The 22,881-nt window shown below is 35.5% G+C and overlaps 1 protein-coding gene across 1 annotated transcript in view; it reads left to right on the top strand.

Moving 5' to 3' along the window:
• The window catches only part of Erbb4 (erb-b2 receptor tyrosine kinase 4), a 1,064,935-nt gene that overhangs the window by 742,323 nt on the left and 299,731 nt on the right, over positions 1-22,881 (top strand). The window contains exons 6-9 of the mRNA XM_036172732.1: positions 12,777-12,895; positions 15,589-15,730; positions 18,302-18,415; positions 22,061-22,187. Coding sequence (XP_036028625.1) covers positions 12,777-12,895; positions 15,589-15,730; positions 18,302-18,415; positions 22,061-22,187 — 502 coding nt within the window. The remainder of the gene's footprint in view (positions 1-12,776; positions 12,896-15,588; positions 15,731-18,301; positions 18,416-22,060; positions 22,188-22,881) is intronic.

Genomic DNA, 22,881 nt, shown 5'->3' with positions numbered 1-22,881 from the left:
AGAAAGAGCTGAGCCAGCACCCCTGATCAATCAGGGGAACAGCAGACCTTTGTTAGGAGCCAACATCTTTAATTAAAACTCTTGTATTTTACTAATAACTTTGCATGTCTATAAGCCTTCTTATTGATTTCAATTATTTTCTATTTTCCCTTTCTTGAATTTATAGTTTCCTGGAGACATTGTAAAATTAAGGGAAGCATCACAATGCACTAAATACTTGTACACATTCAACATTTTAAGCTCTGAGTCAATAATCTACTTGAAGAACATGAGGACAAATGGATATTAGTTATGGTATTATCAGAACATTCCTAATAGACTTGAAGGAAGAACGTTTTTTTGTTTTGTTTTGTTTTGTTTTGTTTTCTATTTAACTATAACTGGTACCTTTATCTGAACTAGGATATAGATGATGATGCAGAGTCCTTGAGAAGATCTTGCTGAATGCCATGCTAAGGTATAATACCACATATAACACTGGGACTTTTCTGTGGACACTGTGGCATAAAGTGAGATGAGATTATGTCATGGAATTTGAAAAAATGTACTTCAAAGCTTGAGTTCTTTTGAGTTACTCTTGGTTTTGTAACTTCTGCTTGCTTAATGATTGTACTATCGTGGAAGTTAGATAGAGAGTTCAAGGCTTCATACTTAACCAAAATTATTCTTGTAGTAAGAGAATCAAAGACTTGCTCTTAGGTTTATATATCTATGTGTTTACTAACACTACATATTACATACCTAAACTCACATTTAAAAAAAATGGTACAGTAAATAAATCACACTCTTTATTACAATGTGGTATTTTATTATTTTTAAACAGTTCCAAACTTTTATACAGACCAGAAAAAATAGTAACAGACAACTATGATCTGTTGGGTTTTACGGTCCCTGTGATCCTAATTTAGAAAAGTCATGTCCAGTGGCTTCACTATAGTGAATTAATTAGAAGGATAATTTGCTGTACAGTAGGACAGTAGGTACACATGGATCAAGTAGGTAGTTCTTTACAAGTTCTGATTGTGACCTGTCTGATCTCAGTGGAGCACTGTTTTCTAACTACTGGTTGCAACTTGTTAGCAAACTGTCAAGTCACCTCAGCGGACACTGACTGACATTAAAATTTTTTGAATTAGGCTAGATTAGGGAAAAAATGGTACACTTGAAAGCATGCTTTATTATATCCTTAATCCACACAGGTGATGTGAGTCTTATAATCACTTACCCATAAGTCCATAATTTTTATTGCTGAAATATAGATTTATATATTAGCCCTCATTAGGTCCCCTATTCTTCTCTATAAAATCTGCTAGTTGAAATCACTTATCTATGAGATGCCATGAAATTACATATGTGTATGTGTATGCACATGTATAGGAATCTTCTGTATAAGTTTTAGGAGCAAGTGTGAAGAGAACTGGGGTAATACCTTAGTTTTCATTATAATCACTCACAATGTTGATAATTCATGTGGATTGATAATTCATTGCAATGAACTGGTTTTCAGAAGTGAAAACAGAAATATACGAGAGTATTTTAGCTATACAGTGTTGCATTTGAAATAGTTTCTGGAACTATCTTCCTCACTTTTCCAAGTCCTGTGGGTCTTCACCTTTGAACTCCTGTTGTTTGTGGCTGCAAACTTGATGCTAACAAACCCGTGGAGATGTACAGGAGTTTGGAAAGTAATTTAAAGACCCAATTTGGTAATAACTCACTATGTGACCTGAGATAAATCAGTTAAATATTCTTAAATGTTAATGTCTTCATCTCTGACACTAGGATAATTAACTTGCTCTGTGAAATACATAGGTTATATCATTACAGATTTTATATTTCTTTAAAACACTTAAATGATACCCAAAGACCCACAGTAAAAAGTAATAATGTCACTGTGACAACGATCCCCCTTCTTACATTGTTATAAAAAGTTATTAATAGTTCAGTGTGGTGTTTATATGTATGTGTGTTTGCACATATATAAGTTAAGTGGTTTTATATATATAAAACCACTTGATTTATAAGAATTAGCATATCATTTCTAACTTTCTATCATTCAGTATTTCTTCACTTATACTTCATGTTTTACCTTTTATTTGAGCACAAAACGATGAACCTCTTACTTTCCTAGTGCTATAAGAGTTTTGTGAGTCATGTTTGTACGACAATTTATTTAGCAGTCCTGGCTTAGTGGATTACATTAGTGACAATTATAATTCATGAACACTTCAAAACATGTAATTACTTACAATGCACATCATCCTATAAGTCATATTTCTCTAGACAGAACTGCACAGTCGCATACCTGTAAATACATAAATTTGATGGATGGAGACAAATTATTCTTCAAAAGCCATGTATCAATTTATGAACTCACCAATAGTTTTTTCCTTGTTCATTGTTTTACTCATAAAAAAACAGAAGCTTCCTAGTGCACCATCAACAGATCCTGTCTCCTGTAGAGATCTCTGGCTATTCTCATTGTATTTGTCCATAAGCACACCCATTTGTTTGATTTTTCCCGTTTTCATCAACAAGTGGCAAATTGCGATTAGTTTCTTCATTCCTTACCTGATGTGAAATCCTGTCTTTCACTCTGAGGAATACTTTGATCATTTGCATCACAACTTAAGAAGTAACTTAGACATGTGTCAAATGGGAGCAAAATTACCTTCATTCTCTTCTGATATTTTGAAAAAAAATAAGAAGTAGAATAAGAAAAGATGGTAGGTGTGCTATTTTGGTTTGTTTGTGCTTACAACAAGTCAGGATATACATGTTTATGATATAGCATAAATCAAAATGACATAAGAATGTCCCTTACAGCTTTGTTTTCCTATGAGGTTTTTGTTGTTGTTCTTTGTTGTTGTTGTTGTTTTGTTGTTTGTTTGTTTTGTGTTGTGTTGTTTTTAAACAGGGTATTGGAGTGTGACTTGGGCTGGCAATGAACTCCAGATGGTGCTGCCTCTGCCTTTTTTTAGCTTCACTTTATGGCATACAGCATCATGCCTGGCACCATGTCTTGCTTTGTGACAAATTCATGAAGATGCAACTTTTAATCTAAAGTGAAATGATAATTTTAACAAACATCCTGACTGGAGAGATGGTCTAGTTGTTAAATGGCATGCTTATAAGCATAAGAACTTGAGTTTGAGCCCCAGAAACTACATGAAGACCCAACACATACCTAACATTCTAATGCTGAGTATGTGGAGATAGGATAATCTGACAAGGCGTGTGGGATTCCTAGCTTTCCAGTCTAGTTGAATTCTGGATTCAATCAAAGAGTCTGTCCCCAAACACAAGTTGGAAACCAATTGACAAAGATGCCTCATGTTGATCCCTGACCTTCGTGCACATGTTAGTGCCCTGGCACCTGCACACAGCCATACACACACACACACACACACACACACACACACACACACACACACACACATATATACACAGAGAGAGAGAGAGAGACAAAGAGACAGAGAGACAGAGAGAGACAGAGACAAAGACAGAGACAGAGACAGAGAGACAGAGATGAAGAGAGAGATAGAGACAGACAGACAGACAGAGACAGAGACCCTTGCGCACACACACATGCACACACTTGTATACACATATGAGCTCATACATACATACCATGAACACATGAATACATATGAACACACAATAATCCATTATCATTTTTATGTAGTTTCACACTCTTATGTTCTGAAATCTCTGTCTGCAAACTTGTGAGTGGTATATAAAATAATTCATACTCATTGCTAGGAATTTCTTATAGTTATTGATTCCTGACTCACAAACATTGTAGATGTTAATAGTCTCTTAATGAGGGAAATTTCCCTCTTGGCTTAGAGGGTAGCTTAAAGTCAACTTTACATTCTCTCAATGAATCACTGAGTATGTCTCTATAAAACAGGTTAAATAGACCTCATTAAATAAATGAATAAATCAGGTGATGATAAAAAATAGACTTGACAACATCCCTTTGTCTGTGACACAACTAAGAATATTATCATGTCACAACTCATGGGTCACAAGAGAGGAGATTGGGACAAGGGTCAAACTTGATTAGTACCTGCAGAAATCTGGACCAGCTTTTATTAACTGATTCAGAGTGTCAGTTTCAGCACAGGCTACAAACAATAGACCATGCTTTCCCGATTAACTCTAGCAGTTACTGCATTTAGGGTTAAACTGTTACATTGCCTATAGGCATATATAACTTATAACATGGCCAGTTTGCCATATTTATAGTATTTACAATATTATCAGGTCATATTTGACTGGAAAGCCAATCATATCCATTGGGAAAAGACTTGGCCACTTTTCATAATTGTATTTTTAAGCACACAGTTGTTTGTTTATATTTTTAAGCCACTTTATGAAGCTTTCTTCAACATATTATTACTTGTGTTTTTAGTAAGATAGTTGGAAAATACTTAAAGCACGTAATTTTCTCTGTGTCCAAATCAGTGTACAGGCTTATCATGACTTTTTCCTGTTGGCAACAATTTGAGGCTTCGTTAGTGTGTGTGTGATGCATAAAATAGTGTTTTAGGTTAAGACCACTTCTATGTGTGCCTTCCCATCCTAATGAATTATTTACATCTCATGAAATTTCTCCTCAGAACAGATACTTCAAATATTGGCATCTCATGAAATTTCTCCTCAGAACAGATACTTCAAATATTGGCTTATGGAATCTTCTTAAAAATTGGGACTCCAATTTTATTTAAAAATATAAAATTCTGGCAACCCCTATATATTATTCCTTCAGAATGTGGGTTCTCAGGGAGGGAAGGGCTGAATCTTTATTTTACATTTACCCAATTAATTCTAAAAATCTGCCTGATGGAGGGCATTCAGATGGGTCCAGCCAGTCTCAGTAGATGAATAACCAGCAGTGTAGTCCCAAGTTTCTTTCCCAGAATCTGGTTTCCCATACGTTGCAGTATAATCAACAGGTGTACATTGTTGGCTGATCTGGGAGTGTTATTAGTTTTATTTTAAATGACTTATGATGGCATTTTAAGTGAAAGCATGCTACACAACCCAGATTGTTCATTTTAGGAACAATTTTACCTTTCATAGTAGTACATAGTGAATCTTAGAGCAAGATACAAGGTCTAAAAACATCCTATTGGGCCCCTAGAGAGATTCTCCTTAAAACACTGTCAAAATCCCCACTCAAGAACTCACTCCATTTTTTAAAATGTAGTGTAATAGCTGATAAATTCTTCCTCACACCCAACTAGAATCTTCTCTGTTTAATTTACTTATTTTCCTTTTGGTGTAAAGCTCATCATCAAAACATTGGCGGTTTCATTGATTTTCAGTCAATCAATGTAATGGGCATGGGGTATTTGGGGGTTTCTTTTCAGATTTATTGCCTTTTATTTTATATGTATGGGTGTTTTGCTTGCATGTATGTCTGCATACCACATGCAAGCAGTGCCCTCAGTGGCTGTTTGATTGCCTGAAACTGAAGTTACTAATGAGCATAAGCCACCATGTGGGTTCTGGGAACAGAACCAGGGCACTCTGGAAGAGAAGCTAGTGTTCTCAATCACTGAGTCATCTCTCTAGCTCCTGGACATGATGTGTTTTATGGACATGATTTGTTGAAAATTTATTAAAAATAGGCCAAAAGAATCATAGAGGTATGGGTCATTGAGTGTTAACTGAAGTTACAGGAAATTTGATATAAGAGAAGGGAACAACCCTCTGGTGGTGTCCCCTACTTCACTGAAAATGAGGTCTTTGGAATGAGCAAGGAATGATTCTGTATCCAGTCTAGATAATTTTCTTATGTGCTTGATCATAGATTTTGTTCATTGAATTTCCCAGTTAGTGATACAGATGTTAACAGAGCCAATAGGAAATTATTGTGAAAGGATATCAGGATTAAGGTTCTATAAAAGCATAATTAATATGTCAATCAATCACATCTTGTAAATGACTTAGAGATCTTTCCCATTTTAACTAGACAGAAGAATGTCTCTCAACTTCAGGCATCACAATGGAAGACCCCATTGAACCTATTTAACCTCTTATGATTTCTAGAGCATTGCCAGCCATTTTAATCACACGGGAATGAGATGATTCACAGACATTATTTTAAATGCTATGTTTCTTGCTCCTAAAATGAGGTTTATGGACAGTCATCACAAGCTTGTGAAAAATGAACATTGAGCCACACTGAGAGTAACTGAATCAGAACTTTCATGGGCATAATGATTGCCCTGTTAGAATTAAAATTCCTCTTAGGCTGTCTATATCCAGATCACAGAGAGTAGATATAGAAAGTAAAGAGAGTCAGAAAGCATTGAAGAGAGGGAAGGGAGAGAGATAGAAGTGAGGGAGAAGGGGAACAGGAGGAGAGGGGAAGGACATGTGAAGTATAGGAGGGAAATCTTCAAAGTGCTACCTAAATTCGACCTTAATTATCATATGTTAAAAATACGTTTTTACCCTTGTTTTAATTATTTTTCTTTTGCTGTTCAGAAAAAAGAAAAAACAGTAAATTGTCCCTTTAAAATAAAGTAAATTTATTCTAAGGTAACAATTTGGTCATAATATTGGTTATCAATGTATTTACAATAGTAATTCAATTTTTGTTTTTGTTAGGGAGAAACTGATATAAATAAATCTGCTTATAGATATCCTCTTTGCTGGAGATGGTTTTCTCTGAACAGTTTCCCTCTCCATCCAGCATTTTGTTATTTAAATTTGTATATAGGATTCTTGTGGAATGTGTTAAATGAATTCACATCCCCAATTTCTATTTACTATCCTTCTTATAAAAAAGAATTTAACTTCCAAGATTTTACCCTTTAATTGTATAATGGCATTCCAACCCTGCAAAAGGTAGTTAAATCTCCTCCAAAGTATTTAAGAGGACCCACTGAAACAATCCAGAGAATATACTAAATATAGGAGAAGAATCTAATAAAATAAATGAATAAGGTAGAAATTAATGAAGGTAAAGTGATTATAAGTTAATGTACCTGTGAGGCTGAGATATTGATTTCAGGAATTGATTATTTTATATGTTTATATCATAACAATGGTGGGTAAGGTTTGCCGTGCTATCAATATTAAGTAAATAATGCTTATCAATTAATAAATATCATTAAATAAACATATTCTATGCTGGTCTTCATTGCATCCTGTATCATCTTTGACTTGTCCAAGGGAATATTTTCCCCTAAAAACAAAACAATGGAAATCATGGCCTCTGCCAGATCAGTGTTTAGAAATTATGGTTTCTTCATCACACAAACACTGGTAGGGTTCGGTTCATGCTCACTAAATTTTCATTGCTCATTAAGGAACGTGAAACTCTCGATAATGAAGAGTGTTTTGTTTTTCCATGTTGAAGGCTACACAAAAATCAGATATAGTTTTTTTAAAAAATTGAAATTTGCCTTTCTTCCTCATTATTATTATTTTTGGAATGAGGAAAATTATCCTGCTTAGGGATAACAAACAGAATTTCAAATACAGCTGTTAATAATAGGAAAAGAGTAGCATAAGTTGGAAATTACATATAAATCACTAAAGTACCTTTGATTTCTAACAGACTATCCATCATCATTTAAGTCTGTCTTTAAAGTTACTTCTTGTTCTACATTATCCTTAGTTGCCGACAAGTTACTATGTAATAAGATGCCAACTGTTAAGGAATGGAAATGTTCTATTAGTTTCAATCTACATGAACTGAAGTACTTCTTTCTTCAGCTGATGTGTTTGTGACCCAGCTCCTTGACACACTAATGGCTCCTTCCATCTTTCTTTGGATATTACATATATGGACTCTGGATCTCCATGCAGGTGTCTTGGTTTATACTGGAGTTTGTTGATAAAATTATTTATCAGCAAGATCCACAAGTCACACTGTTGCAGAGGTTGAGCAGATTTGATATAATGGAAAACTTTACATCTTCTCGGGTAAGAAACGAGGTTGTCCTTCAGACTCATCATACACATGAAAAACTTGGTTCCTAATCATGCACCAAAATTACAGGTACTCAGTGTCCACTTGTTCCCTCGAGAGCATCTGGGAAAACAATAGTCTTCTGAGCAATGATGTTGAGACATCTTCTCCAGTGGGGACCTCAGTGGCATTCTAGATACACAATCTTATAGGAAGATAAACATGATTTCAGCAATTGCACTGCACACCTTTGTGGATTTTATTTTCTCCTGTGATGCATGAATGACATGGGTTCAAAATTCTACAACCTATTCACGTCTGCCTTGGCTCCTAACTGAACACTGGGCTTTCTTCCAGCCGGTAGTAGCTTCTCTGCTAATGTATTCCCACTTTGTTTCTGTTTCTGTTGAGTTGTGAGTCATTGCCTCATCTTGAAGTCTTTTGTTCTCCTGCTCCCATCTCTCATTTCTTGATTGGGCCTGTCCTAAAGTTTGTGCTTAGTGGTCCTTTGTTGCTCCTCCCTCAGCGGGGCCTGTTCCTTCTCCATCTTTTCAGTGGATGATTTCACAGTCCTCTGGCACCTCATATCCTTCCCTTTCATCAACTGCCCATGCTTCATTTACATTTCCTCCAGCTTTTTGCCATAGCCTCTGCAGCTTCAGCTTTTACATGTCCCACTTCAATATCCCCTTCCTTTCCTGTTCTGTCTGCAGAATTGCATCACTTACATCCTCTTTAGATGGCAAAACTTTCTGCGGAGTTCCTCGGCCCTGCCTCCTCATCATAGCACTATTTCTTCAGCTCACGTATCTCCTGCATAAAGACGATCTGCACTACCCTCCCACCCCTAGTTTAGAATAAATCCCCCACTTCACATCTTCTTCTAGAGGATTGGAAATATCTTGGAGCAAAGCCAAGCAGCGATCTGAGGATGCCTGTAGATTGCTTTTGATAGACTCCCTCTTGCTTTGTTTTTAAATTAGTCCCTAATTCCATTTGGAACACTTGATCAATAGCTTTGAAGGAATTTTCGATGAAGATCTTGATGGTTTGATTCTCATGGATCCCATGCAGGTCCAGCAGCTCCTGGAGGGTTTCCTTGCACAGAGCAGATTTTTTTTTCTTTTTTAAAGGATTTATATTTGGATAAAAATTTAGATGTATATTTCTTTATGTTTCCCTGAAATGGAATGGAATATAAGACATAAAATTGTCCCAAAAAATATGAGATATTGGGCCATAATATGGAATCTATTGTGACTGAAAATTTTAAACTTTATTCATTATAGATATCTAAATAATTTGAAACATATGTTTAAGAGTTTCATAGAATAATCTTTATGAAGTTTACGGATTTTAACATGTTATTTTCCTGTGTAATTACTGTTCTCAGAGTAAGGATCTTGATGGAACTAGTTAATACTATTTAAATACATTCAGAGTTAATAATCTTATCATTTTAATGTTTTCTACATTAATTCCCTCACTTGTCAGGGAAGACCAAAATAAATAAAGAGAAATTGAAACATATGTCTACTACCATGAATCAAGACAGTTATAAATAAAAATTAACCTTTGGATATATGTGTCTGGAATTCAATATGATGTTGCTTATATGACATGTTCAGTCTGAGCTTTGTGCTACTGAATTCAAGCTGAGCAATGCTTGTTACCTAGAAACAAGTAGTGGTATGCTCTTTAATGACTTATTTGAAATGAAGTATTTTGTTTATTTAACATATGTCTGCTATTCTAATTAGTTACTTTTAGTCTATTGAAAGAACTTTATTCCATCTGTGAATGGTAAACAAATATTTGGATACATTCTTTTTAAAACTACATATGAAAAGATTTTGCATTATGTAGTATGAATTACTAGCTTGTACATATACTTGAATGTAGGATTTAGTTAACAGTTAGAAGGAATACTATAAGCATAATATATGATGATTAAGAGTTAGAAGTTACAACTAATTTAGGGATATATATTTATAACATATATTATATAAACATATATATTATATAAATTTAAAAGTATATGAATATCAATGACTGTTCTAAAAAATGGAATTAACCACAAACCAAGAAATGTAACACATGAGTGGAAGGTATGTTAGATGGTGTTATATGACACAGAAAATATGGAAGGCAGGAAAAAATATTAAACAAAGTAAGACTAAAATGGAAAAAGGCAATGAGAGGGTCAGGAAAGGGGAGAAAGAATAGGGAAATCTTTAGGAATCAGGTATTTGAGAAAGATTAAATACAGGTAGGTATTAATTAGTAGTAGACATCACTGAGAAATGAGCTTTGATCAAACACTTCAAGGTATACAGGCCTTGGGTTGTTATGTCAGAATGCATCTATCAATCCCCATCTTCTATATATTTATGAGAAAAAATAATATGGGAGCTGGGCATAGTGACACATGCCTTTCATCCCAGCACTCCAGAGGCAGAAGCCAGACAGATCTCTGGGAATTTAAGCCCAGTCTGATCTGCAAAGCAATTTCTAGAATACCTAGGGCTATTACACAGAAAAACCCTGCCTTGAAAAAAACAAGACAAAACAAAACAAACAACAACAAACTGTGACTATATTTTCCAAAATAAAGTCACTACAGATCATGAGGCCTAGCACGGTTTTAATATAAGTTATATGGAACTTATATTTATTTTACTATAGAGTTAGTAATGTGATTGTGTTCATTATGAAAGGCTTCATATGTCAACATGATATATAATCTACTGAGGATAGTCACCATATCACTTGGAAACAGATTCAAGTAGAACTACAGCATCAGAAAACAACCAACCACAGAATTTAAGAGTTTTGAAAATCTAGTAATAAGTGCTAATGGTAAATTTTGTTCTTTAATAATTTACTCACTTTTCTCCAAGAGATACTTTGTTAGCCTCCTACATCATTTTATCTTTCCAAGAAGTGTTCTAGCTTCTAGAAGATGCTCTCTTTAGATTGGCAGTTTCTCACATTTTACTCAATAAAGATGTTGTGTACTGTTGTGTACCAAGTGCCAAATATTGTACTTGTGCATGGAAATAAGTACTTCAGTGATTTAGGGAAAGTCAACAAACTCCCCGTTTGATCAGGCTGAATAAGCTAACCCAGTCCACACAAATGTAAAGAAGGCAATAACACTGTGTCATGCACTTACACTGATTTACTCACATTCACCATGCTAAGCACTTCACACTTGTGTCGCTGGTTTGTCTCTAATCCTGTTGGACAAGCAGTCATCCTGGTCCTATTGTTGGGCTGATAACATGAGATACAGTGTAGTAGAGTTTGGAATGAGCTGAGGCTCCAGACACCTGGACTTCTATGTGAACTTTATCTTCTGCCCACGAACAAGAGTCATTGAGAAGTTCAGCTTGGAGACATGACTAGTAAGGGTTGAAAACAAGGGTTGCTCAGCAGAGAAGACAGAAGCACTAGGATGGTAAATGAATGTCATAGAGAAAGACATTGAGAATCAGTCTTCAGGGAGCAGTGTGAAGGAGTGCCTGCTCTGCCACATCTGAGAAAGATGGCCAGTGGTGAGTGGCTCCACAGGAGGTAGAAACTTCCGTAGATTCATGGAAGAGTCTTCCTCTTTGCTAAGGATTTAATCCACTGGTACAGGGGTGGCAAATATTTTATACTGTGAATCAACACTAAATAGAGCAATGGTTTCTGCTTTTAAACTATCTCTTCAGAGCAACATTGAGGATTCATGGGAAGGAACGGTAAGAAGCCCTCTTTAGAAGGATATGCAAAACTTTATAGATATGCATAAACTAGCGTAGATCCAGGTAGATAATACAAATTTAATGAAGCAGAATTGATATTGCTTGCTGATTTTTCTCTGGTATCAGAAAGAATAGGGAAAAGAGAAATATGAGACCCATGTTTAGTTTCTAGGTGAGCTATTGGTCAGATAGCAGCATTTCATTGATTGTGATGAAAGTTAGTGTAGTCTCTGGTAGAAGTGGTGTCTAAATAGCTTAGTTCAAGAAATGATAACCAAGAAATAAGGCAAAACTGTAAATAAAGAAGCCATGGAGTGATATGCTGCATATACTTGTAGTGTTCATACTGAGAAAGTACTTGGGAAGTGTGTCTCTATAGTAATTGAAATAAGTAAAGTTGTGTCTCTCTTTACTATAATTTTAATACCCCATCTGTGTTTTGCTGTTAATAAATTATACAATGATTTGATGCTGAGAATTAGACTGACAAGTGAGAAAAGACCAGTGAAAGGATTTGTTATGTTTTCACCCTTCTCTCCTTCCTTCCTTCCAGCGTTCCTTCCTGCCTTCCTTCCTTCCTTCCTTCCTTCCTTCCTTCCTTCCTTCCTTCCTTCCTTCCATTACTCCCTCTCTCCTTCTTCCCTTCCCTGCTTTCTTTCATCCCTGCCTTTTTTTTTTACATATGAATCAAGAAAAAATTTATTTCTCTATCTTTTGAGTGCTAAACGTTTTAAAGGAGTGTTGAGGGCACTTTCTCTCAGAAAGACTTCCTGTACTCAGGTTTAGCCACCTCATTGTTCATTCCATTATTCCCAAGCCTAATAAATACATGCAATGATTTTTTGTAAGGCTTTATACCTATTTGGTGGACACAAAATAATGTTATATATAAATAAGTATGTATATACACACATATAAATCAAGCTTTTGTACAGTAATTTGCTTCTAATTAAAGACTTAATTCATTAAAGGTTTTCTGAATTAATCAATATTAGATGGAATAAATTGTTGTTCCAGAACACAGGCTTTGTTGTTACAAACATAGATCTGTGGGTGGATGGCTTTAATTGAGGCCCTATCTCTGTCTTCTACAGTGACAAGGACTGTGTGTGCCGAACAATGTGATGGCAGGTGCTATGGACCCTACGTTAGTGACTGCTGCCATCGAGAATGTGCAGGAGGCTGTTCAGGACCAAAGGACACTGACTGCTTTGTATGTTTGGGAATCTCCTCTCTCTCTCTCTCTCTCTCTCTCTCTCTCTCTCTCTCTCTCTCTCTCTCTCTCCTTATGTCTGAATCAGAGTCACGTGGGATGTTTAACATTGGGTTATATTAAGATTAAGTTTTGTCATATTATTATTATAAAAGGCATTCTACCATTGAGTTGACTATTGATTAAACAGAATTAATTATTTGTACCAGTTAGATCAATTCTGCCTTTCTGATATAAATTATAGGTGACATGAATGTATTGGAGAACACAAATGAGAACATGCTGGGATATCTTTCAGAAACTGAGAAAATCATTTGCACATATTCAGTGCTTATTTACTACTTTGTGTTTTTGCATTATTGAGTCCCATGAGTGAGGACAGCTTGCTTCCTGAATATCAATTTCAAGGTTATGTCAGAGAAATTTATGCATTTAAATATTTTCCAGTTTGCACTGTTAACAAATTAATATTGTTCTATATTTAAAATACAGAAATGACTATCTAAATCTCTTTGTGTGATAAACTGTATGGCTAGTATTTTTGAAGAGGATATTTTTATTTCAACAAAACTAACATTTATAGCTTTGTTGAAAAAATTAAAAATACATTTGATATTGTATTCTTGATATAAATATTTGTTCCTTGGAATATCTATCTATCTATCTATCTATCTATCTATCTATCTATATCTCTCTATATATATGGATATAGATATAGATGTAACTTTTTAATGATAATTTACTCAAGTTCATAAACCAGAATTCTAATTTTAATATAAAATAATAAACAGCATACTGTTTTATTTTTTAAATGAGCACAACAAATTATTTTTCCACTTCTCAAAAATCTAACAAACACATATTAGAAATTTATTTTGTTTCACCAAACACACATTAAAAGTGAAAATTTTAAGAACTGAACCTTCATCCAATTAACAAATAGAAATTAGAGCACTAAGACTGTAGCTAGTGATTGCTTGACTCTTAAAGATTCTAAGGAGCTTAATGTGTCTAATAGGATTCTACAGTGAAACAAAACTAAATCTGGAGAAACTGAATCCAAACAAAGAATAGAGGGGCTTCTACATGTTACACATCTAGGAACAGCCTTGGCAGTCAAACTGAGAGCCTTTTCTTTACTGTCGGCAGCATAGACAGGAGAGGACCAGGCTTGATTTTGAAGGCAGGGCACACTGCAGGTGTTGCATTCATGATTCCCAAGCCATCACAGTGGGGAACAGTAGGAAAACCTCTCCCTGTAGGATGTGGCACTGTGCCTTTTCTCTTGTATTATTGTGATAAGCAGTACCAGGTGCTCTAGAGAGCTCTCATTTCATTACTATATTGGAATGGTCCAGTGATCCTACTTTGGCATTTAATACAGAATGTTGATGAACGCCAGATTGAGGCTTTGGTATACATTACATCGTGCTTGTGTGCTAACAGGGAGGTAAATTTGCTCCATTCCTCTGGCTTATATCCCGTTGTTCCAAAGAAGCCTATGTACACTGAATATCAGTGCAGAAAGTGTGTTAGTAATTCAATTATAAGAACACACGATGTTTCATGGTCATAAATTAAGACTTACTGAGTTTTCTAGATTGCTTTTTAATAGAGTCTTCCGATAAAGTGTCATCTCAGTGAATAATGTATCATCAGTGATTCTCTCTGATTATGTACCTTGTAGACCATCATCAGAGAATTGTCATGTTCTGATAAAGTGTTTGCTAAAACAACAATTGATGATGCAAATGTTGTGAGGAAACAGAATAAATTATTTCTTATTAATAACCATATGACAATTCATAATGAAATGTAAAACAGAGCTTTGGTTCAGGTTAACTCTTTTATGAGGCCTCAGTTATTCATAGGATAGCTTCATTTCTTAATTAAAAGAGTTAGGTTGTCCATATGTTTGTTCGTCACATGTTTATTTGTGTTTTCTTGTGATATCAAAAGCACAACTCTCAGATAGGAAAATGATTTTCAATTCTTCTCAAGAGAATTTGAAAGTATTAATGAAAACACATCTGAAAACAAATTTAGGTTAGCAAAAATCAAATGCCTCTTGAACATGGTGGCTACAGTAAATGATATATCCATTATGAAAATTACAACATTTTATTTAAGCACAGACTAATAATAGCTCACCAGCTCTTCATATTTTAACTCCTACAACCATGATACTTGGTTAGTCTCCTGCCCCACCTTCTCCTTAAGTGCTGGTAAATAAATGACCTCCTGTAGAATGAAGATACTTGAACTTAACATGACACACACAGGCATGAGCTTACCAGTCACTCTCTCCAAATAAATTCTTATCTATAGAACTGGAGGCATAAACCGACTGTAAAGATTAAACATAAGCATTGTAATCAGTGTGAACTCAAATAATCTGTCAAATTCATCTATATTCAACATTATTAACCAATTCTCAGTTTAAAACTGGGTTCATATGTTCTACTCTGTCTGAAGACCAGTAATCAGAGATGGTAATTTATTTACTAACACAGAGAAGGTGAGAAGTTGATGAAAACTTAAACATACAATCACTTCAAAATTATCAATTTGGACAGAATTCATAACATTGAAATATATAAAGTATAGCACCTTTCACTAACTATGCATAATAGCAGTGTTTTATTGACAAGTTTATAGGAAGGTTATTTATAAATGTATCTGCTGTGTTGCAGGCTTGCATGAACTTCAATGACAGTGGAGCCTGTGTTACACAATGTCCCCAAACGTTTGTCTACAATCCAACCACCTTCCAGCTGGAGCACAATTTCAATGCAAAGTACACATATGGAGCATTCTGTGTTAAAAAATGCCCACGTAAGTAACACACTAAGATATATCAAATAAACAAAGCTCTACTTGAAAAATAAGAGGTTTAATGTATGATTGTTTTCATTTGAAACTTGAATAATAAAAGTGGCAAATTATTTTGCATTGGCTACAGGTCCTGCCATTTATATTTCACAAAAAGTGGAAAGTAAGGATCAACATATTTAAGTGATTAGTCTGGAGTCATATGAGGTCGTACCAGGCTTGAGGTTAGAGGGGTGGCTTACTGATTCCTGAACACTTGGTATTTTCTCTGTACCTTTGTTTTCAATATGCGATGCTGGTTCTCAGAAGAGATCATTGATGACAGCAATGTGCATGATAAACAAAGTTGGATAGTGACATAGTTGGGTTTATGCCTATATTTATTAGTGATTGTTTATGCTAGAATATATGCCAGGATAATTGAACAGATACAAAGGTTGTTAAGTGATATTTAGCAAACTGATAACAAATGCTAACAATTCAAGAAAACCACCATTACTTTGATCACATATTAAATAGTATATGTGATCATATATATCATATATACATATGATATTCATTGCTTTTAGTGACCAATGGGATTTTCACCTATTGAAAAGTCTAATTAAGTAATTTATTCAAAATTTTTAAAAGTTAATAACTTCATTAGCTTATGGACTCATATGAATGGAGGCTTTATGATCTGTAGAATATAAATATGACAGCAGGAATATTCTTCTTTTGATCAGTTGAAGGCTCTTCATTGCTTTTAAGGTATAATGCTAAGACCGTCTGTGGACTGTTCACTGGGCTCAGTAGGGCAAACTACAACTATCTTTGAGAACAAGGTCACTTAACTTCTAAACACAGGTCTACACACTCCCTAGTTCAGCACCCTGAAATCTAAAAACTCAACCTGTTGAAGAAAAGAAATAATGGTCAGGATTGGTGCATCCTACACTGAGTCCTTTGTGATGGGCATTCTGTGACAGATGTAAACTTGCAATCCAAAATATTTTCTACATGTGTCTACCCCGAAGAATTGTGCATGCCCCTTGTGTTAATCACTTTGATGTCATTGTGATTAAAACACTGACAGAAACAACATAAGAGGGAAAAGGTTATTTTTTGTCACATGGCATCAGAGATTATAATCCCCCATAAAGCAAGGAAGGGATTGAATGTGTGGTAGTGGAGCTTGTGGCAAGGACTTCCCTTTCGTTGAGAGTGGGCCTGAGACAGGTAAGAACCAGAGCTTTTGTGATCTTCCAAAGCCTTCAATCCCACAGTGCCTACCTCTGAAAAGGGCCACAGGCACAGGCAGAAACTGGAGGACTAGTGTTAAAGATGCAATATTACAGGGACCATTGCACATGACTAACCATACTTTTCTACCTTTGATCCTATGCTTTCCAGAAGTTCCAATCTTTCTTCTCACAGAGCAATCTAGTGCTCTTGAGTCACTTTTCTCCATAGAAAGGACTAGGCTGTTACTAACTACCTAGAAAATGTCCCATTAGAAGACTTTGCTGTGTATCTGCCTTGATTTTTTTTACTACATTGTCTGAGTGCCCTCCTTCAAGCGTTGCTGATTATGGCAATGCTAAGCATAAATCAACCCTGACCCATGATTAGGTTCTCTGTCTCCTTCAGGTCCAGACAGTATTACAGGAGCTGTTTGTTCATTGGTAAACCATCCTGTGCCTTAGACAGTATACCTTGGCTATCTTAGAGGTCTCTCTTAGGTTTCTCTAGGTAAAACTTCATAACTCTCCATGGCATTTGCTCCCACCACAGATAAAATATGTCTCTTCTGCTTTGGACATGCTTCCTGTTTGGAATCTTTGGTTGGATTATATATAGGTCCAGAGAAGTATTCAGGGGAGGTTGCTACATTCCAAACCAGACTGTTTTTGCAAACATCGTGTTGTCCCTCTATTTCTGATAGCTCTAGGTGCAGTAATTTATTCTGTGTTTCAAAGAGAAAGTTATGGCATCTCACAGAGTGCTGGTTTCCTAAGAATGTCACTAAAACTAAATAATAAGCTATCCCTTGTCTAAATGTATACCTTTGCTAAAGTGGTATCTTTTAAATGTTCACTATGTATCAGAAAGGTTTGGTGGCATCCCAATAAAACACTGGATACATTTTTAACAAGCCTCTTGGATTTGAAGTGCACTATCTTGATCCAAGGCAGTTTAATGTAAGCTTCATTTGTGCTTCATGAACTTGAAGTATTTTAGACTTCCAACTTGCATAATGTCATGAAATGAAGTGGAACTATTGAGAAACACAAACTAAATGTAATGTAGTTTCCTAAGTCTATAAAAGAAATCGCTCTATCTTGGGGGCAATTTGGAATATGGAGCAGTAGCCAAGCAGATACTCATTCTTAGCACACACTGTTCTTGGAATGGAATGTGAGCATTGGAGATGCTGTTTTGGATTGGGGTATTAGAGAGGATTTGTTTTAGAGAGAGAGACATATACATTATCAATGATGCTAACTTTTCAGATTGTAAACTGTTTTCTTTCATACTTGATGGTTTAAAATTAACATTATTGTTTATTTGACTTTTTTTCTTTTTAATCAGATAACTTCGTGGTAGATTCCAGTTCTTGTGTGCGTGCTTGTCCAAGTTCCAAGATGGAAGTAGAAGAAAATGGGATTAAAATGTGTAAGCCTTGCACTGATATTTGCCCAAAAGGTGAGTGATACCCAGAGTATTGGGTTATAACAGGGTCTTACCAAAGGACTTCCTGTACTTTTGTTTGTTTTGTTGTTTTTGTGGGTTTTGTTTTGTTTTGTTCTGTTTGGTGTTTTGAGACAAGGTTTCCCTGTGTAGCACTGGCTGTTCTGGAACTCTCTCTGTAGACCAGGTTGGCTTCCAACTCAGAGATCTGCTTGCCTCTTTTCTTCTGAGTGCTGGAATTAAAAGTTCAAGACACACGTCCTAGCCTTACGTAACTTTTAGTAGACCAATGGGACTAGTCATCTTCCCATAATAAATGACTCACAACACACACATACACACACACACACACACACACACACACACTTTATTGTTGTTCTGAAAAATACTGGCTAATAGTGGTTTTGATTGACTTTGAAATATACTAACAGACTGGCCCAGGAACTCAGAAATCAAAGGATATTTATTTCCTTTTTTTTTTTCTTTTATGCAGAGCTAGGAATTGAGCGCATGGCTTTACTCATGCTAGGCAAGTACTCTACAATCAAACCACATCACTGCCAAGAAGCAGCAAATGTTAGACATTTTGCACAAAGCAAGGGTCCACTAGGTGTTTAGTGTCTCATGAATTATTTCTGTACAAAAAGATCGGCAAAGGGAAGGACCGCACATTGCTCACTCTCCCTTGTCTTACAACTCGATTTTAACAGAGGTGTGCGGTAATAAGAAGTGAATTGTAAGTATTAAATCAATGAAATGAATAATTTGTGATGGAGAATTTTAGTGAAAAAGGACATCCTATCCAGGCCTGAAAGCTCGAATTCTTCACCAGAAGGAAACCTTTGAACAGGATGAAAGCAGAGTTCAAATCTCTCAAATGTTAAGCTTTTGAAGTACTAAGGTTAGGAAAAGGGAAACCTCATACTTTTGGACTACACTCTTTTTTGTGTGAATGTCTTCCTCTCTGTCTCTATGTCTGTCTGTATCTCTGTATATATATATATATATATATATATATATATATATATATATATATATATATATACACACACACACACACACACACACACAAATATATGTATATATGTGTATTATGTATATATATATGTATATGTAACTCATACACACTAAAATTTTTTCAGGGTGGAGCCTTCAGGAAGCATAGATAATATTTAAAAAATATAAATATTTGATTGCCCTAGTACTGACTCATAACATAATATTCTTTACTTAATGTGTATTTTAATACACTAGTATTATTCAAATTGTAGCTTGTAAATGATTAGTAGATCAATGAATTATTTTACAAAACTACCAGCATTTTCTAAATATTAAAATTGTGTTTTGAAATGATCTTCATAATGGGAACTTTAATCTAATAATGCAAAGCATTCTTGGATAAAAAGTTTTGTTTCAGTTAGGCCTACATGGTATCTGTGTGCTGGCTCTTAAATTCGAACAAAATTCTTACAGTGAGTAAGATTTTTGATCATAAGATTATGACACAGAGAAAATGTTTCCATTCGGTCTCAGTAGTAAATGTCAAATGAAGATTTAAAGAAAAATAATGAGCTAATGAAAGGAGTAGACAGTTTTCAAAGGAAGGAATACATACACACAGAGAACAAGTTGTTGTCTAATGTTCAGAACCCTAAACTATCAGAGAGATGCATATTAAAGCTGTTCAAATTCCTGTCTCGTTCAAAATGTTGCCAAAAGTAAATGATGGGTGCTGGCAAGAGAAGGGAGCCCGTCCCCTGCTGCTGAGAACCTAAACTGGTGCAGCCACTTTGGAAACCAGCTTTAAGTTTACTCCAAAGACTGAGAACTAGAGCTGTCATATATTTCAGCTCTTGTTTCTAACCAAAGGGCTCTAAATGAATACACCATAGACACTTACACTGCCTTGTATATAGGTGTACTATTCACAATAGCCAGAAAATAGAACAAGTCACCTATCAGCAAATGGATAGATAATAAAAATATTGCATTATGAAATTCTAGAAAGAAAATTAAATCATGACATGTTTGGAAAACAGATGCAGCTGAAAATTATTGTGCTAAGCAGAATAAGCTGGTTTAAGAAAGGACAAATGCTACATGTTTTCTCTGACATTTGGAACCCGTATTTAAAAGTGTGTGTTCGTATATATGTGACTGAGAAGAGAGTTAAGAGAATAGAAGGAAGGGACCTTAAATGTGGAGAAATGGAATGTATGTAATAATGAATCAGTAGCAGAATGTCTAGAAGAATGAATGGAACCTGCCTCTCAAGTGCTGGGGTTGAAGGTGTGCTGTGGTGAAGTATTGTGTCCCCCAATATACTGTGTCTCCCAATAAAATTTACCTGAGGATCAGAGGAAAAAGCCAGCCACTATATAAAAGTCAGACAATGATAGCACATGCCTTTAATCATATCACTTGGGAGGCAGGGGTCTGTCTGAGTCTATGTGAGTTCAAAATCACACTGGGAACAGAGCCAGGCATGGTGGCACATGCCTTAAATTCCAACACTAGTTAACCATGGAGGTCTGTACAGACAGGCAGGAAGTGATAGAGCTGGGCAAGAAGAGGAAGTGTAGCTGGACAGAGAGAGCAAATCAGATGGCAGAACAGCAAGGTATACAGGCTTGGGTAGACAGGAAGTAGCTTGTCTTTGGAAGGTGCAGAGTTAGTAAGGTAAGGTTAGCTGTGGCTTTCCCTCTTTCCCTGATCTCTCAGGTAAATTTTATTGGGAGACACAATATAACACCACAGTATGCAACACTGCACACCTTTTTACATACCCAACTTCATGGGCTGAGGAACATAGGAACACACACATTGGCTCTGTGAACATTTACTAGACCTGCACAAATTCAAGCCAGATAAAATAGTACAAAAAAGGAGAAGTGGGCACAAAATCCAATCCCTCCTCTAACCAAGAAGCTATTTGTAATTGATACCTGTTGGGAAAGGTAAAATCAGTTTTCTCCAATGGAGTGATACTGGGTAGATCAATAATACTCCAGGAACAGCCTCATGCTCAGCAGTAGGTAGCCAATACAAAAGAGACTCCATGTTTTGCTGTTTGGTGTGTATGTGTTTGTGTGTGTTATTTTTTTTTAGGGTTGAATGGGTTTTGTCTTTTTACTTTTATTTTCTTGAGTTTAGGGCTTGTTGGGGAGTGGTTAAGTGAAAAAAAATAGAATTATTTTAAATTGATAAAGGAGTAGGGTAAGTACTAGTGAATTTGCTATATATCTATCTATATCTATCTATCTATCTATGTATAGATAGATAGATATAGATAGATAGATAGAGATAGATAGATAGATAGATAGATAGATAGATATAGATAGATAGCCATATAGTGCCAAAGGAATATATACAGATAAATAAATAAATCAGTTAGGCCTGGTAGTTCATGCCTTTAAAACACCATCACTCCTTTAATCTTAGCACTCTGGAGGCAAAGACTGGATGATTCCTCAAGTCTAGGACAGCCATGGCAACATAGAGAAGCCCTGTTTCGAAAAACCAAAATTTAAAACTATCTTTTAGGGGGGAAAGGTATTTTTAAATTTTGAAATAAATGCTATTATTTTATAATGAAAAGTGCAATGATGTATTAGACAAGAATATGTTTTGAGCTGTTTACTCTGAATCTTGCTTCTGTAGCGTGTGATGGCATAGGTACAGGATCATTGATGTCAGCTCAGACTGTGGATTCCAGTAACATTGACAAATTCATAAACTGCACAAAGATCAATGGGAATCTCATCTTCCTTGTCACTGGGATTCACGGGTGAGTATTCAATTTTGTACACTGTTGTTCTGGTGTGATGCACATGCTCGCATCGTTGATTCATCTGGACTTAGAAGAGTTTTACCTTAACAGTCTTTCCAGCCAAATAGAGGACAGTCCTCTAGGAGTGCTGGGGACTCATCTGCCTTCAGAGTTTGGTCAATATTTAGGTATGACAATGCAAATTTGTCATTCAGCTTAAATGTGCATTGAGAACAATCTCCTAAAACTCAGTGTCTCAGCAAGGCCAGGTTTTAGGGAAACACCACCAACACATAATGTGAGGAGTTCCCTTTGAATTTGCAACACATTTGTATGTTCAAAACAACATACATCCCTTAAAAAAAGTCTCACATGAACCACCTCAAAGAATCTGACATAAAATTAAGTTGAAATTCTCGAAGCTGCTTTTAAAAATTCCTGCCTCAAAAAAAAAAATCACTTTGTTCTTATGTATTCTTCTCTTTCTCTTCCTCTTATATGGGGAAATTAGCACAACTATAAAGTGGGTTTTATTTTGGTAATAAAAATTCTTACATTATCTGGGGTCCTTCATTACAGAACCGCCTGCTGGCTTTAACTGGGGAAATAACCAAATTTGTATTCTTTGTGTAATAAAAACGTCAATAGTTGTACTTTGTATTTTATCTATTTGTCTATATTACTACTTAATCTCTAAATATTAGTGCTACAG

Source organism: Onychomys torridus, chromosome 23 (genome assembly GCF_903995425.1).
Source record: "Onychomys torridus chromosome 23, mOncTor1.1, whole genome shotgun sequence".
Taxonomy (NCBI): domain Eukaryota; kingdom Metazoa; phylum Chordata; class Mammalia; order Rodentia; family Cricetidae; genus Onychomys; species Onychomys torridus.
The sequence above is the reverse complement of the archived record's forward strand: the minus strand, read 5'-3'. Positions and strand labels throughout refer to the sequence as shown.